The 17702-nt window shown below is 40.2% G+C and overlaps 1 protein-coding gene across 1 annotated transcript in view; it reads left to right on the top strand.

Moving 5' to 3' along the window:
• Positions 1-3193: 3193 nt before the first annotated feature.
• Positions 3194-17702, top strand: part of SECISBP2L (SECIS binding protein 2 like) — a 31270-nt gene continuing 16761 nt past the window's right edge. The window contains exons 1-6 of the mRNA XM_080394655.1: positions 3194-3832; positions 14132-14310; positions 15698-16022; positions 16517-16652; positions 17084-17313; positions 17407-17431. Coding sequence (XP_080250781.1) covers positions 3332-3832; positions 14132-14310; positions 15698-16022; positions 16517-16652; positions 17084-17313; positions 17407-17431 — 1396 coding nt within the window. The 5' untranslated portion in view covers positions 3194-3331. The remainder of the gene's footprint in view (positions 3833-14131; positions 14311-15697; positions 16023-16516; positions 16653-17083; positions 17314-17406; positions 17432-17702) is intronic.

Here is a 17702-nt window from a genome sequence, read left to right as displayed (position 1 = left end):
ACGCTCCCTGTCGCGTCTGCCCTTAGCTGCCTGTGCAGGATGCTACATGTTGTATCGTGAGATACGAATGTTTATTTGCCAAGATACACTTTGTGTTCTGTACTTGTCTTTTTCTATAATTATGCTGAAGATTTTAGTCCCAGTCCAGTAAAACTGTCGGTTTTGGAGTCAGCTTTATTCCTGCTGCCTCTTCTACTTGCTCGCTGTGGCAGCCTCCGCAGCTGCCTTGTGCTGTTGCAGTCCACATTCAGGCAGCGCTGCCATGGAGCTCAGTCTCAGCCTGCTCAGACCTCGGGGGTGGACGGGGGTGTTACTGAGCAACCCTTATTTCATTCTTTCAGGCCGGTGCGATTAAGCTTATACGTATGTTCAGCTGTCAGTATAAGAAGCTGCCTTGATTTCAGAGACACACGCTTAACCATATCCTTGCTTGTTTCGTAGGACTTCGTACCCACTAGGTGTAAATAGAACGTGAATAGCCACACATGCACTGTTCAGGTTTGCTTGTAGTCCCGTGACTTTAATTTTTGAATACAGTCATTATCAAGTGCCTTTCCATACTGCAGAGATATTTTAGTTTAGAGTCCATGTTTTATTTTTGTGTCGACCTAGATTTTCTTCTTCGTTTGTTGAGTGTCCTCCACTGCTTTCAGGAAGGATATTTCCACTATCCAGCAGATGTAGCAGTAAGCCCAACAACTTGGCAAAACTGCAGCCAGTACCTGCTAGGTTCAAGCATCATTTTTACTTCCAAACTATTCACTTATTTAGTTCATGTTGCAATAAAAAAAGTAGCAATAATTGTTTACAAACTGCCAGATTTGGGAACTGCACCCTTCGGACTGAATATTCAAAATCAGCTACTGCAATTACCAATGTGTTTAAATTAAACAGGGTTGGTTTTATGGCTTCCTTAAGGACTGTGACACATTTGAGTTCTCTTATACAACAACACTCAGTCGAGATGACAATGATGTAACCAGGTAGCCTGGCATAGTTGTGATAGCTGTGGACAGAAGATCTAACACTACTGGTTCCAATGCTTTGGTATGTGTTTCTTTTTGGTGGTAACACAGAGTTAAATTTTATGGGAGATGGGTTCTTTTCACTCAAGTGGCCACTGGGTCACCCAGCATGACTTTATGTATTATGTATATTGTATAGATTTATGTAGATCTAATGTCTATTTAATCACTGCCCAATTTAGATCTTAGAAGTTCTTGTTGTTTGAGTATGCATAACAGCCCTTTCAAGTGTGACCTTTCTGTTGGTATGTATCTTGGGAACAAAAGAAGGATTTCATAATGAACAGCTTTGCCATAATGAGTCATTATTTTTTTTAAAATACAGCAACTATCTTAAGCAAATGTCATAATATATGTTCCATGGTCAGCACCAATTTGGACAAATTAAGCTGCATTCCACACTAAAATGTTGGTGTGCCAATACAAGATGACAATTGTTCTAGTTGTTTCAGTGGGGTTTTTTTTGCTGTTTTCTGTCCAGTCAGGCAAGTTCTCCCACGTTACTTGGGAAATGAAAAGTGACTAGGTTTTAAATAAGTCAACCTAATTTTGCACAATTAAGCAAAACACATTCAACTATTGGGAATAAAAATACATTTTACTCAGTAGAGATTTGTTGTTTGATTTACGGAGATTAAATTTAGGTTGTTTATTTTATGTTTCATAATTATTTATCTGTAGATTTACATCTCGTGTTTAAGTTCATGAATGACTGATGAAATGTTGTTCCATTGCATCAGCTGAAAGCTCTTGATACAACCAGCTTAATCCCCAGTTTTACTTTCATGACTTCTTGTGTTGAAATAACAAATATCATTGTGTAAAAGCCCCTGGGAACATAACATCATAACCTGAAATTAGTCTGTGTTACTACCTTGAAATGGCATCCTAGGGTTAGGAACACTTGTGTTAGTTCTGCTGACCATTTAATCTTGTCGAGAACCGTGCTGGGATGCTAGTGTACAACTACTACAGCTTCCCCAGTTAAGATGAGGTTTCTGTTACCAATTAGGTTGCTGCAGCAACAGCCCTCCTATTCTTTTCGTTTGTAGTAAAACACTGTCCTTACCGAAGGTAACACAAATCCTACTGTTAAATTTAATTGGGATGACAACTTTACCCTCTCCCTTTTCCATGTGATCCATGGGACCTATGATTTTGTTGGCTGCAACCCCATGAAAACTCATCACAGAACCTAAGTAATATTGCAGACATCTAGGCAAAAGTTATGCTTAGATGGTGATCCTGCTGATGTGGATGGAATAGCACAGAAGGCAGTGAAAGTCTGCGCAAGTTCTCCGTTGGTGTCATCTGTTTGCAAGACCAGATCTTACTGTGCAGTGTAATAGCCATCTTCAGAACGCTGTATGTTACACATGGAGAGTTAGTGGTGAAGAGCAACTCTTTAAGAAAATACACAGGGATTATGTGGATTAATCCAATAAATACATTTTTTTTTATCAAGTAGAACAAATTGTGGCATAGCATAATGAACACAAATCTGGAAAGATGAACTAATTTTAAAATAAAGGTTAAATCTAGGAAGCTTTAGCAGCATTGCTCTGCAGAGACACTTTTAGTAGTTTCAGTTTCTGTCAAATTCTGAGATAGGCTCGCTTTTTTCCCTGAACTCGGCCATTTATTCCTCACAAGAACCTCTATCAAGCAGAAACCCGTTTCTTGTATTAATACATTTTATAAATCTTTTTTACTTGGAGTGCTCAGGATTCTGCTCCAGAACATCATTTACATACATCTCTTGCAAAACTACTGAGTCAGGTTCTACTTCGGTAGTTTTTTTTCCCCTTGCCATGATTTAGGAACATTGATAAAACATCAGTCAAGTTGTAAATAAATCATGCTTGATTTCCATTAAGTCCATGCAGCAGACATATTAGCCTAATGAATATAGGAATGGTACATATGGAACACATGTATGGGCGCATACGCTGTCCTGTGGCACTGGCTCGTACACCTTCCCCGGGCTCGGGTGTGAGTCTTGGCTCATGGACTTCATGGCATTAGGGTAATTAAGCACACATTAAAACCAGGGCAGCAAAATAAAGGCCATTTATTGCCTTTAAATTTAAAAAAAAAAAAAAAAAAAATTGCGCCGCGGGCCGTGGCGCAGACCTCCGAGAGCGCCGCCCCCCCCCCCCCCCCCCCGGCGGCCGCAGCGGCCTGCTGGCGGGGGCCCGCGGGGCTCCGGTTGCCGCGGCCCGGCCCCGTGCTCAAGGCGCTTGTGCGACGTTTTTAGATTTCAGCCTTTAAATAAATCGCGACTAGTTTTTTTTTCCCTCTCTTCGATGCTCCAGATAATTTCAAGGACACGGGCGGCCGCAGCCTCCCCCGGCGCCGCCTCTGAGGAGAGCGGGCCCCGCAGTGCACCTGCCGCCCTCAGGCGCCGCGGGCGACGGCAGCAGCGCGGCCTCGCGCCCCCGTTAGCTCTGGGTGTTCCTTCCACGGTGAAGTCACGGCCCGGCCTGTCGGCGGGTGTGCGGACGGCCGCGGCGGGGGGGTGGGGCGTGCGCTGCTGGGCGCTGCTTGGGCCCGCCCGGCTTCCGTCTCAGATGGTCCCGCCCCGCCGCCCTCGCCCCGCCACCGCCCCCCCTCCTCTCCCCGCCCCCGGCCGTGGCGTAGCCGGGCTCGGTTTCCGTGATAGCTGCGAACGGGGCCGGCGCCGCTCAGGGTGTGTGCAGGAACCCGGCGGGGGAAGCGAGCGCTATGGGGGAGGCGGCTGGGACCCTCCGCCGTCCTTATTAGAGCCGCCGCCCAGCCCAGCTGGAGCCATGGACAAAGCCGACAAGGTGCGAGGGGCGGGCTCGGCGCAGAGGAGACCGTAAACAGCTGCGGCGGGAGGGGGTAGCGCCGCCGCGGCGCCGTGGTGAGGGAGGGGGGCGAGCGGCGGGCGGGGGGCGGCGGGGGGCTCCGTCAGACCCGCGGCCGTCAGGCCCGTCCCGTCAGGCGGCGGCCGAGGAGGGGCAGGGCGCGGCCCGCGGCCTGCCGAGGCCGCCCGGGGCTGGGGGGACGGGGCTGGCCGTGAGGGGGGGAGGGCTGCCGTGCCTCCCCGCTGCGGGAGGGCCCTGGCGGGCTCCGGGCAGGGCGCTTTCGGGGCTGGAAGTGGGAGCCCGGCGGGCGCTTGCCGGGCGGGGAGCGCGGCCGCCGTCCCCGCTGCTGGGCGGGAGGCCGGGCGGGGCCTGGGCCCGCTCTCGGAGCCGCTGGGGGCCGTGAGCAGCTCCCGGGTGTCGGCTGAGGGGCGTCAGGCGCCGGGCTGGCCTGCTCCCTCCTGCGCCTCCAGGCTTTGTGTGCAGCTTAGGGGGTGATTGCGGTTCGTGGTACTTAATTTAAACCTGCCTGGTCTCCAGGCTGTTACAGGCTTCGTGAGAGCTTTGCGACATGAGATGTGTCGCTCTTGCTGAACTACTGAAATACCAGTATCAGGCTGAAGGTTTCGGTGTTGGGAGGCAACCCATGGTCTCAGCTGGGTCGCCCGGTGAGCAAAGGTTGGGCTTAAGCTTCCTAATGCTACAAGTTGCTGGTTTTTTCTTCAACGTTTAGCATGGCTTTGTCAAGGTGATCAGTTGGCATTATTCCTAAGACCCTTTGAACCATAGGTATGAAGTAGCTTAAGCTGGGACTTAAGGGTTCATATGATTTGTTACGTATATACAGTGAAATGTTTCATCATCAGGAGGTAGCTCTAAAAGATACATCTGAAGTTACCAACCATAACAACTTGATCGTACTTTTAAGCCTCTGTTTCAGTGGAATCTGGTGAAAATTTGTGGATTACTGCTTTTCCGGTAGTTCTTAATTTTGGTAGTTCTAGTGGTGTCTCCAGGGGTTCTAACAGTGGGGTTAATCAATAAAATAACACAAGTTCCTGTAGCACAGTAGCTACTGAGTAAACAATGCACCTGTAAAGATCTGTTGCTTTTCATTTTGTCCATATGTCTAAGGAAGTTAGTGAACAGCGTACCTTGTTACACTACGGCTCCCACTGTGTCTGTCTTACTAGCCTTTCTGGTGTGATAATGATTTTAAATTCACTTTTTTGAAACCTGCTTTCATATTTGTTTTCATGTAGAAAACCTGACCTTATTCCGTAGAATTTAATTAGTCAAATCTGTTGTGTTTTTTGCTTTAAAATCTTAGGTTTTGGTGTGCTTGGTCCTGTCCCTGTGTGTCCCCCTTCCCCATCCACCCCCCCACCCCCCCCCCCCCCTCGGCTTCATCTGTAATTAGTACTGCAGTACACTTGTGAAATATTTATTCCTTGTTGTTTGAGCTCTTTGTTACCGGAGGTTCACACACATGCCCTTATCAAACCATTCTCTTTTTATTTGTTGGAAATAGCTCATGAAAACTGAGGATCATTGTGTTATTGACAGTGTAAAGTGTTAACTCAGTCTGTGTTGTTATCCTAAGTGCAGTATTTCAACTTGGAGGTGCAGTTGAGCTCTTTGAAGCAGGAACCATCTTCTTGTTTATTCTGTTTGTAGTGTATCTGGTCCTGTCGGTTCCTTAGTCACTAGTAAGGCTTCTAGGCAGACAATTAATACCTGATGAGTTTCTAAAAAGATTCAACTATCTTGTTGCTTTTGTCTTCTCATTATATGGTAGCATCTTGATTAGGAGATCCCTAAATGATTTGGGTTTCAACCTTTTGTGCTTTAAGAATTGAATGTAATCTACCAGTGTAGGTGTTTGGTAAGGTGGCATCAGTTCTGTGTGGTTTTAAGTCTTTGATTTGGGCTCTTTTCTGCACCTGTATTGGCATGGCATCTGATAAATGAATATTAAAGCATTCATAACAGTAGTTGTCCTCTTCTCCCCTTTCCCCCGGAATACTCTCTCAGCCAGAATATGGTAACTGTATGTGCTGGTAGGAATAACTACTGTGGAATTAGAATATGAGGGAGCAGGAATATTGTACTGTGGTGAAGTATAGCATTTCAGGAGTAAAGGGAGTTTATAAATACTGTTGATGGGGAATTTATTGGAAAGAGTTTTGTTGTGTTGGCATAGTAAATTATTATAAGATGTCATGCACCGTGAATATTTGGACGCCTTAACAACAAAAATGGTGAAAAGATGTCACTTGTAGAATGCCCTACACGTTTCTGTTACAGTAATTATGGTATGACTTCGGTATAATAGTTATAATATGCTTAGTGATATTTTTGGAAGCTGACATAGAAGAAAACATAATAAAACTGTTTACAGTTATTTTTATGATAGGACGCATTGTGACTTTTGTAGTGGGTGTGGAAGTTTACTTCTGTCTACACCAGTGCCGAAACTGTTCCTGTTAAAAGCTTTTGGCAGTTAAGTGTGGGTTATTTTCCTATGAGAGAAAACTCAGCACGTGACCTCTGGCACTCTTTCTATTGAAGCTGATTGTGGTAGAAAGCTAAAGAGAAACAACTACACCTCTCAAAGGTGCTGCTGTGCTTTGATTTTTCTCAGTGGTGTACATTTGTCTTGCCCAATGATTAAGACATTTGGTTCCATTAGTGCAGTTGAGAAATCAGGTGAAGTTGCAAAATCAGTGACCTGTGTTTTGTATTAGTATTGCTTAAAGACAGCCTGTTCTGCTCCCCTCTACAATTCCTGACCATTCAACAGTTGGCTTGATAATGTGCTTGCCATAGAAGTAGGTCTAGATCAGTGCTTTTGTGCTCTTTATCCTATCTAATTTTCTTCAGTGTTTCTTACCTGTGGCAGAATTTTCAACTGAGGCAAACTGGAAAAGGTCCATTTTCCTGTGCTGCATGTCTTGCATGTTACTTTATCTTCAACCTGGAAAATGTGGAAGAATTTGTTTTGTGAGAGTTTTGTATTACCATGTTATAGAATATATTCTCCAGTTAATTTAAATGTTACTGATATGATATATATGAAGATCTTAACTTTTTGGCCACAAATTTTTGTCATTGACTAGTTTGTGGAGATGAGGAAGCTGGTTTACATGAATGGTTTGTATTAATACTTAGTACATACGTTACAAGACATTCAAGTATTACTACTACACGTTGATCGTGTGAGTTTAGAAGTTTGTATGTACTGTTCAATGCTGTAAACCAGATAAGTGAAGAGGGTCCTGTTGGTAGCTTTTTTTATCTTTGGGCAAGCTTTGTAACTGTAAATATTACATTTTGTTTGCCTCCCTTTTTTCTAGCATACTCTGGGTTTGAGTTTAAACATACCAACTTCTCATGTTGTGCCACTTGCTCATTTTCTACATATAAGTAAAAAAATTTAATACTTAGCTTTGTTATGTGTTGAACATGGTACTTTCTTCTGTGAAAGGGAAGAGAAATATGCATGGCTCCCTTATTATGAGCTGAGGGAAAAGGGAAAGATTGACTTCATAGTGTTGCATTGAAATTACTGTGTTTAATCTAAATAGGGAGGATTAAATTTTGTGCTTTGTTCAATGGCCTGCTGCTGGTGCTTCCAGTTGGACTGCATATTTACCATTCCTGAAGTATCTGCCACTTAGAAGCAACTAATTATAGAAACAATGACTTCCATATTTGTAAAGTTTCTCTTAAAATAGATGGAAAGTGACCTGTCTTACTACTAAAATGAGTTTTAAATTCTGAAATCCAAAATTCAGAAGCAGAATTGTTTTGTTTAAAAATAAAAATTGAGCTATGTTTTTGTCTTAACATTTGTGATGAGACTTGTTTCCAGACTTCGAGACAGTAAAACAGCTGATTTTATTATAGTCTTCTGAAATGTGGCATCTGTGTCTATTTTCTCACCCTGTAAATGGTAAGATTGCTATCCAAGCTCTTCTAAGAGAGCATGACAGAGATCCTATTTAATGGAAAATGCTGAATGACATTAAGCTACAATGATCAAAAACTTCTGTAAGATTAAACATACAGTGCTATAACTATAGGACAAAGTTTACCAGTCTGTTCCTGCTTGTGTCATCTTCTGTCTTTGCAGCTGTTGATGACTACAGTAGCTTTTATATAGGAAACAAAGGATCGCTTCAGTATATATGCTGTCTTGAAAGAGTTGTAATTGTTGGACTGAAATATGTAATGAGCTACTGCAAAACGTTTTGTAAATTGAAACTCGGGATATCTACAAAAGAGACTTCTGTATAAATCTTGGGTTTCTTCTGAAGGGGTGTGCTTCCATTAATAAGCAACTGATTGAAAATCTGATGTTTCAGCATGACTTGAAATTTATACTTAAAATCAATTTTGGTTATCAAAGGTCAATTTCAATAAATCTTTTTTAGCCCTGTGATCTGAAAGGTTGAGCTAACATGAAAAAGCTATACTCAAAAATAATTTTATATTTGGTCTTATGTTATTTGCAATACTTGCCTCTTTATTGCCTGATCAAAAACACATACGACTTTAACTATTAGGATCTGACCCTGCATTTACTGATGTCAATGGCAGTGGCAAACAGTTGATTTTTTTTTAGTGGATGCAGGCTAGAATAAACCTCAGTACTGTGACAGCGATTACAGTGTAAATTAGTATCCCAAGTCCTCTGTTGTAAGGATTAGGAAAAGGGTAGAAACCTTCCCCCAAATCCTTTAGTGTTTGACAAATTTTTCTTGTCTAATTATTTTTGCTTATTTGTGATTATAAACCAATGGCATGATCAGTCATGTTAGTTCTGTTCACTTGCACTTGTCACTCCATTTGTACTTTGTGGATGAAATCTTGGAGAAATTGCATTCGTAATATCTGCATGCACTTTGTTTTATGTGCTTAGTATTTGCTTCTGAAACAAAATACTATTAAAAAAAGGTTCTTATCTCTTATTCTGGAGTTTACTTCAATTGTCACTGGTTGCATTTTCCCCTGAGTCTTTCCTAAGCATGTCAGCATGGTATTTGGGGGGAAAAAAACCAAACAACAATAACAACAAACTATTTGGCATTATTATTTCTGTATCTGGCTTAAGACACAGAGTTAACCTGTTAAAAGGAATAGGAAGTGTCAGTTGAAGATACTTTTTGCTTGTCCAGTGTAATGAGAAATTAGCAGCAGCACCTTAATACTGAATTAGTGTGGTTTTTTTTTTTGCTTTCTCTTCTTACACTAATGCTTACCTTACAATATCAAGGGAATATTATTTTTGTTGTTTTGACAACATATTGGGAGCCAGGAGACCTAAAATGCCAGGAGTTACTTTGCTGTCTGTCTCCACCAGCCTTCCTTCCTAGTGGAGAAAACCAGAGTCCTAAAAAATATGCTTAGATAACTTTGGGCAAATTATTTAACATTGTTTTGTTTCACTTGCATGTCAAGTGAAACCACTAGCCATCTGTGAAATGTACTGCAACTGGATAATCACATTAGAGAGTTAATTCTGTTTATGTTTTGGTTTGGTTAGCAGTCTGACCTGACTTAGTACACTAGTTTCTCCTTTTTGTTTAAGTTTAATGATGTTTACTGTCCCCATCTGAAGACACATCCTATGCAGAAAGGAACTTTGAAGTATTTTAGACAGACTGGTAAAATACTATAAGGAAGCAATATCTTTTTGTTGGTCATACACTTGAGCTGTCTGTCTGTTTTCCACCCTGAGGTGGAAATAGGGCCTTGTTATCTAATGAGATGTATCAGTTGTGCTGAGGATTGCTTGTATTATGCTTGCAGAATGATTTTGAAATGTGAATTAAGGTGTTTACATTTTCAGTTGCTGTTCTGCTGAGTTGGCAGATAGAGATAGATGTGGATATGTATATATATAGCGCCTACAGAACAAAATGCGAAATTAAAACCCAGAGATTTTCCCTAAATTATTATTTTTTCTGAAACAAGTTTCTTGAAATTGTTTAAAAACCCCACAACAAAACCTTCGCGAATGAAACCTACCTGTAGGTACACATTAAACTGCACAAGAAAGGTTTCTAAAATGCAGTTTTCATTCCTTTAAGTAACAGATACTATTAAAGTTCTGGAGGTGAAAAAAGAAATTAACTTTCAAATTACACCTGTATGTGTTTATGATTACAGGATATGCTGTATTGCTTTTACCGCTATAGGTAAGCTAAATAAGTTATGAGCTGTACAGAAAATGGTAATTAAATATATCAGCCAGTTGTTCTACTTTAGCAATAGTTAATCATAATCTGTATAAGAGACTGGGCAACAGGAAAGGAGACATTAAAGTTGTCCTAGTTTGGGCATCTCGGAGTTGTTTGAACCTGGTGAAATCAAGCAGAATAATTCAAATGGAACTTCTCTAAACTTGTCAAATAAGCTGTGGTGGTGGGTTTTTGTAATAAATGTTTTTAAAAGCCCCAAAATCTAGAAGATTTTTACTGGAAAGATTTAAATCAAATTTTTATCAAAATACTTGGATGGAGAAGGAAGGTAGGGATTATCTTCAGAAATTGACTTGAGATGCTTTGCTGTGGCACCCTTGCTGATGGCAGTCATTCAGCTCCTGCTTTGATTGGTTTTATCTCTTTTTTTTGATATTTCATGGGAAGCTGTTCTCTACTTGTAATGATGATATGATACAATATCACAAATCATTCTAATGACACCATTCTGCAAGTAACTTGCCATTAAGAAATGATTTTTATTTACACAGGGATCTCCCAAAGTAACATAGGGAAAGCCCTTTGAAATGGGAAATCTTGTCCCAGCCTGAATCACAAACGTTTTGACTGTTTTCTGTGCTGGTACTAGAGTGGTTTATAATTAGTACCTTGGCTAAAGTTCACTTGACATGTTGTTGGGAGATGAATGATAGTTGGAAAGTTTTCAGTGCTTCGTTAAGAATACGGTGTTTGTAAAGCACTTGTGCTAGTTTTACCGTTGAATATTCTGTGGATGAGACAGCCTTAGTGTGTTCCTTGAACTTTTATGCCATCTAGTTTTGTAGGCCAGCCCACAACTGAATCTATTCTTAAGCAAATATTTTTGCCTGGCACTCTTGAAATAGCATGAAACCCCCCCCTCTTAGTTTCCAGGGAGGGGTATCAGTGTTGGTATTTCTGTTACTCATTATGAGTTCGCTGTATGTAAGCACTTGACAATATTTTTTTATTTTTTTTTAAATGCAAAGTGTTTATCCTCATGGTGCTGGTGTTGGGGAAAATGCCTTGGAGTTTTGCAGCGGGGTAGGTGAGTCACCCGGCGGCTGAGGGATGTGCCAGAGGTCAGGGAGGAAGCTCTGGGTAGAACAGGGTGTTTGATTTGCGTTGGACAAGGTCGGTGCTGCTGCAGCTGCACCACAGCTTTTCCTCTGAAGGTGACTTCAGGAGTTGAAAGAGTCAATGTAGACGGAAGGAACGTTTGCCTATACCTAATAATCAAGAAACACAATTAATATAGAGGTAGTTGTTTTACTGTAATGTAAACCTTGCTGCACAGCAGGCAGCGATGCTTCTATATTGGTGCTTATAGCCATAAGCATTTTCAGAATATACACTGTATTCTTGTCAAAAAAAGTGGTTATTAAGGAATCTTGTAATTTGCCGAGACGTACTTCCCCCCCTTCCACTTTTATCTTTTAATTTTTTTAATGTTTTTGTTTTCCTTTCTTGATTGCTGCTAAAACCTCATGTCCCTTACACTAGTGTTACCTGTAAATGACTAATGTTCTTACTAAAAAAGCATATAAAAGCATGGACTCATTTTGTTGGAAGGGATATTTCCTCTTTCCCAGCACACTTTGACAAGTCCAAGGACAGAGAAGCTTCTCAAGAAATGGGTAAAAATAATTGTGGACTCTATACTCCACAATTTTTGCCTTTTTTCGCCCATTTTGTGTAACTTTTTTTAATGTTCTGTTCAATTATAAACAAGCTTTGGCTTTGGTCACTGTGGCTTGCAGAATGTTCTACCATCAAAGTTGTTACGGATGTAACTTTGATCTCAAAGTTAATACTTGCAGACATCCTGCAAATAAGGATCTGCTATCCTAAACAGTGTTTCACTTAGAAAGCTTCCTTCTGTGTTTATAAAGTTTTTCAGTGATGTGCATGGTATTTGGGAAAAGTGAGTCATGTTTAAGTAGAAATTAGTTGGAGAACTGATGTTTACAGGAAATGGCTAATGGTGAAAATTGAGCTAATGCTGCAGCTAATACTGCATAAAATCTCAAAGTATGAATTAGCAAATCTGATAATGGGTAAAAAAAAAAGCAGCAGATACTTTTTACTAACACTTTTTGTAGAAGAAGTTTAATTCCACTTGTACAAGTCATCCAAATGCCTGTTACAGAATGACTGTCTTCGCAATAACTTAGTTTGAGTGTTGTATTTGGAGTTGTAAAGAATGGGTTGAACAAAACTTTTGGTTTAATTTTTGAAATTGGCAGGGAATTCTAGTATTACAATCATCAATAATATGTACTGAAAATACTTCTATATTATAAAAATATAATGCGTCAGTTACTGGTAGTTATGATGATGTAATAGTGACTATTATAGTTAAATGAAAGTTAGGGAGCTTTTACAGTCTCAACCATGTGTTTTTTTTCCTGTCCTCCTTCCAAAAGTACCTGATGGCAAAGTGCTTAAATACTAGCTGGTTTTCAACTTGTTTGGTGAATTACAGTGTAACTCATGGTCTTGGTAATTTCCTTGATGATGATTCTACCTTTTGCTCAGTAATTAGATTTTCTGTATGTAAGTGTGTTGGACTAACTAAACAAAGATCCAATGCTCTGCATGAGTGGGGCTTGACCTCCTTTTTCTAGTTCAGTCTGATATTTCCCGAGTAGGTACCTTAATGTAAAAGCATTTCTTACCCACTGGGACAACAGTATCTTTCAAAACATCTTTGGACTGGCCCCTCCCACCTCCTCTGCCCCCATGCTGCTAAACAAATATGGGATCTTAATTAAAAAAAAGAATGCTGGGGACTTCTAAAAATATAGATTCAGGTATTGGACAGTAAGGCTGTCTCTGGATGGAGTGTGGGTTTGACGCAGAGTGAGGACGTGGGCTAAGAAGTGTGTGGTAGATGCAGGACTACTTGCCATCATATTTTCAGAGCTCCCATTGTTTAAATGTTCCTGCTCATGTGGTCGTTTTGCAGGTAGTGGCAAGGATGTAAGCCTGTCCTCAGCACATCAAACCTTTATGCTCTTCTATTTGTAAAATAAGAGCATGTACTCACGTGTGTTGCCCTTGGAATTCTTTCTCAGACAATGGAAGGAAAAGTTTCTAGAGTCCTTGCCTGCATTAGAGAGAATCTTCTTAGAAACTGGTATTCTGTGAGATACTAGTGTGAGACAAGTATAATTAAGCTGAAATCTTTGTACAAAAAAAGACGCTTTTTGGCTGAATGTAACTTCTAGTGGAGTATAGAATTTAAGGGTACTTCGGATGTGCAGTTGTCTTATTGAATAAAGCATTTTCCATTGTTTTAAGATCCAGTTATTCCATAAAAGACCAAAAGTATGGGTAAAAACACCTTATAAGGTGTTGAGGATACCTTCAGGATTGGAGGCGATACTTTTCTCTGAAAGCACAGTTTAAAAGTTATTTCTAAGCAGTCTTTAATGCCACCTTCATGGCAAAATTTAACCATAGTCTTAAAACTTTAACATATTTTAAAGTTGTGCAAATGGAATGTGTGTGGGGTTCTCTGATATACCATCTATTTCAGTAGTAAACCTATAGTTTTATAGCTGGAAGATCTTTTTTAATTGCCTAGGAACATGGTCAATTTTGTAGAGCAGGCCAGGCATTTCTGCATTTTCCATATGTTGGTTTCTCTTCTGAAAGCCTACACAACTGTGCTCCACCTACAGTGCTAATTTGATTTCTTTCTGTGTTCAGACTAGTATATCCTCTGCAAGATCTGAACTTCAGTCCCTTTAAAATTAATTAGTGCTTGTATTGCACTTTGAAAATGTAAAGGTTAATACAAGTGCTAAATGCTGATGATCTTTATTACACCCTGTATTGATTGGAAGGATGTAATAATAAGCACTTGCCAACTGTTTTCTGCCTCTTTTGGTTTACTGTAGAAGTCTTGTACATTTGTCATCAGTTTGCCTGCTATTTGTGGTAATTACCATACAACTTTATGAATCTAAGTTTTCCCAAACAATTTATGATCATATTTAATGAAGACATTTTTCCTTTTCTTTTTCTTAAGAATGTCAAGTTGTCAGCTGAAGTAGAACCATTTATTCCTCAGAAGAAGGGTCCAGAAACTTTAATGATCCCAATGGCGCTTCCTAACGACAGTGGAGGAATTAATGGCATGGAACCAGCTTCTATCCCTAGCTACCTGATCACTTGCTATCCATTTGTACAGGAAAACCAATCCAATAGGTAATAATTGGTTGCGGTCTTCATAGAAGATGATCTATTTTAAAATGGGTTTAAACTTTTGGTAGTCAGTGACTGTTGGTTGTATATTCATTTTGTTCACCATATTTGTTCTTACAACCTTCATGGGTAAGGATGAAGTTTTTCTGTCCCCAGTCGTTTTTTATTTCCTTCCTTCTTTTCCTCTACTTTTCTCTATTCATATTCTTTGCTGCTTTTCTTTCACTGGCTACAGAGATCTGGTACAAATCCCTCAAAGTCACCTGCTGTGCTCTTGCATCTTCCAGAGCAGTCAAGAGGTCTGTGTCTGAATCTCTGATGCTGAAGCAAGGTTCCAGGTGTTCACCTTGGATCTTGCCATGGCAGAACAGTACGCAGCTGACACTTGTATTGGGTGTAGCTGTATCCAGTTGTCTTTACGTAACTGGTTGTAATGCATGGACTTCAGGAACTCTTTATTCTAGCCCAAATGCATCGTTCACCGAATGCACAGCTTCAGTGTTGATTATTTTGTATTGAAGGCATAAATAATAATCGCTGTTTGGTTTTGAAAAACGTACTGAGTTTTTGCTTAGTACAGTGCTTCAGTGCTCCTTCACTTAAATAGATAAGAACAAAAATAATCCTTCAGCAACTGCCTGCTACAGGTCTGTAAAATTATCCTGCAGCATCTTTCCTTTTCCTGTTCTCATTCTGTAATACTCAGGCATCTGCATTTTCCATGTAGATGGTTTCCTGGTCTCTTGTGGGTTTGAAGAGAATTGGATTAATAGTTTCCAAGGGGGTCACCTTGTAGTGTGTTATTTTATAAATAAACACAGGAGGAAGTCTCCATGCTTGGTTTCAGTGTAAGTTTTTTAAATGCCTGTTTTCACATGTGCTTCTTAAGGCCTGCTTTTTCATAGAAATTTTGAACAAGGGTGAGTTGGCAACTTAGTGGACTCAAGTACCTGGCCCTGAGTTAGCTAATGAATGTCACTGTTCCATGTGTCTGCTATCATACATTGTGTAAGCTTAGGTATCTACTTGGGTTGTATGTGTTTTTAAAAAACAATGAAATTGTTGTGGGTCCAAAATACCTTTCAAAGGAAATCTTGCGCTTTATTTCTAAGTTTAATATTAAAATTCAGTAAGTTTATACAAATACAAGATCAACAAAGATACTTATTTTGCACTTGAATGTGATATGAGCTTGTGAATAATTTAATTGGCATCTCTAAGAAAGTCCAGACAAATTTAAGTTCAGTTATTAAAAGCTAGGAGCTCATGAAACTAATGAGTTATTTGTTTGGTGGTTGTTGGGGTTTTTTTGAGGGGGTGTTAGAAACCTGAATTACCTTGGGAGGGGCAAAACTTACTGAAAAGTTTTCTTTCCCTTTGATTCTTACAGACAGTTTCCGTTATATAACAATGACATCAGATGGCAGCAACCCAACCCAAATCCTGCAGGACCATACCTTGCTTATCCTATAATATCTGCACAACCACCTGTTTCTACAGAATATACGTATTATCAGCTGATGCCAGCACCATGTGCTCAGGTCATGGGTTTCTATCATCCTTTCCCTGCCCCCTATTCTGCACCCTTCCAAACAGCAAATGCCGTAAATACAGTTACTACAGAATGCACTGAGCGTCCCAACCCATCGGGCCAGGTTTTTCCATTATCCAGTCAGCGGAGCAGAAGCAGTAACAGGGGACCTGTCATACAAAAAGTAAGTTTGCTTCTTAATAGGGTAGGTAGGACTGTATAGAAAAATATCTTTGTGCAGGAAGCATGCATCTCATTTGAGCAAGAACAGGTATGTCAGTGGAAAGGTGGGCAGAAAAGGTGTTAATGAGAGAGCAGCAAAACTCTGTCTTACAGAGATACTCGGTGAGTTTATAAAACCTGCAAGTGTTACATGGGAAACTCCCTTCCACTGCCTCTCTGCTAGTTTGATTTGAGCTTAAAATTAGTTCCTTAGAAAAAGCAAATATACCCCTACTCTATCCTCTTTTGATACTTTGACATCATAACAAACAGTTCATGCAGAAAATACTGCGAAGAGGTTAATAAATCGAGTATTTTAATGAATATTTCTCTTAATCTCTTGTCTTTAAACATGTGGCTTCTGTAGAGAGCACTAGAACTTTCAGTTGCTTTGTTTGATTACAACTATGAAGTAAAATCGTATGACTTTTGTGTGTGGCTAATATTTTAAAACAGCAACAGCAGTTACAGATGCACATAAAAAATAAACGTCCTCCAGTGAAAAATGTCGCCACTCAAAAGGAGACTAGTTCATCAGGTCCTGAGAACAGATCAAAGATTGTTTTGTTGGTTGATGCATCACAGCAAACAGGTAACTTATTTCCCATCTTCTGGGCATATGAATTAACATGAACTATGTGTCAGTTGCCATGTTTCCTAAAAGAAGGTGGACCTGGTTTAGATGTGGCTTTTAAGAGAAATCTTTGCTGATAAGAAAGATAATGAAGAAAAGCTGCCGATGGCTGCAGAGACCCGCTCAGAATGTCCTATTATAATGTTGCAACAATATCGTATTCCTGCAGAGATTTTGCCACTGTCAAAAACAGACTCTTCTTGGAGGAGTTTATTAATAGTTGGACCTAGACATAACTTGTTCAAATTCAATGCCATTTTAAATTTTATTAAAAGGAATTTGTCACCTGCAAAGACTTTGGCTTTTTCCATTTGTTTTTATGATGTGTGGTTTTCTCATGTCTTAATGATTCCTGCACAAGTAATTATTTTTATCTTTTTTCCTTGCAGACTTTCCTTCAGATATAGCTAATAAATCACTTTCTGAAAGCGCCTCTACAATGCTTTGGAAATCAAAAGGCAGGCGCAGAAGAACTTCTCACCCTGCTGCAGAGTCTTCTAGTGAACAAGGTGCAAGTGAAGCAGACATTGACAGTGACAGCGGCTATTGTAGTCCTAAGCATGGCAATAACCAGGCTGCAGCCATGACTTCAAGAAATACAGATTCTTGTGCAATGAATGTATGTAAATGTAACAGAGTCACTTAACTATATATGGTTCCTAAAGGCTAATAAAAATTACTAAAAAAAAAATCCTTTTTCTTTCCTTTTCAGGTTGTAGACCCACCGATAAATACAAGTAAGCACTGTCTTAGCTGGTGAGCTGTTCACAATTTGGCTGGGTCACTTTCATATTGTTACTTTTACCTTTTGCTGGGATCCATCTCTTGATCTACTTTCAGCATGCTACTCTAACTGATCAGATACTTCTGAAGATACATTTTTACTGTGATTCCTACCACCCCCACCAAAACGCCCATTACTTGTTGAATGAACAAGTAGAAGTAGCTATTGCTAATGATTTATCAAGAGCTGCCTTTCTTTAAAGGATTAAAAAAGACTCCAATGGA

The sequence above is a fragment of the Falco punctatus genome, assembly GCF_963210335.1.
Source record: "Falco punctatus genome assembly, chromosome: 7".
Classification (NCBI taxonomy): domain Eukaryota; kingdom Metazoa; phylum Chordata; class Aves; order Falconiformes; family Falconidae; genus Falco; species Falco punctatus.
Note: the sequence above shows the minus strand (reverse complement) of the source record. Positions and strands in the feature narration are given on the sequence as shown.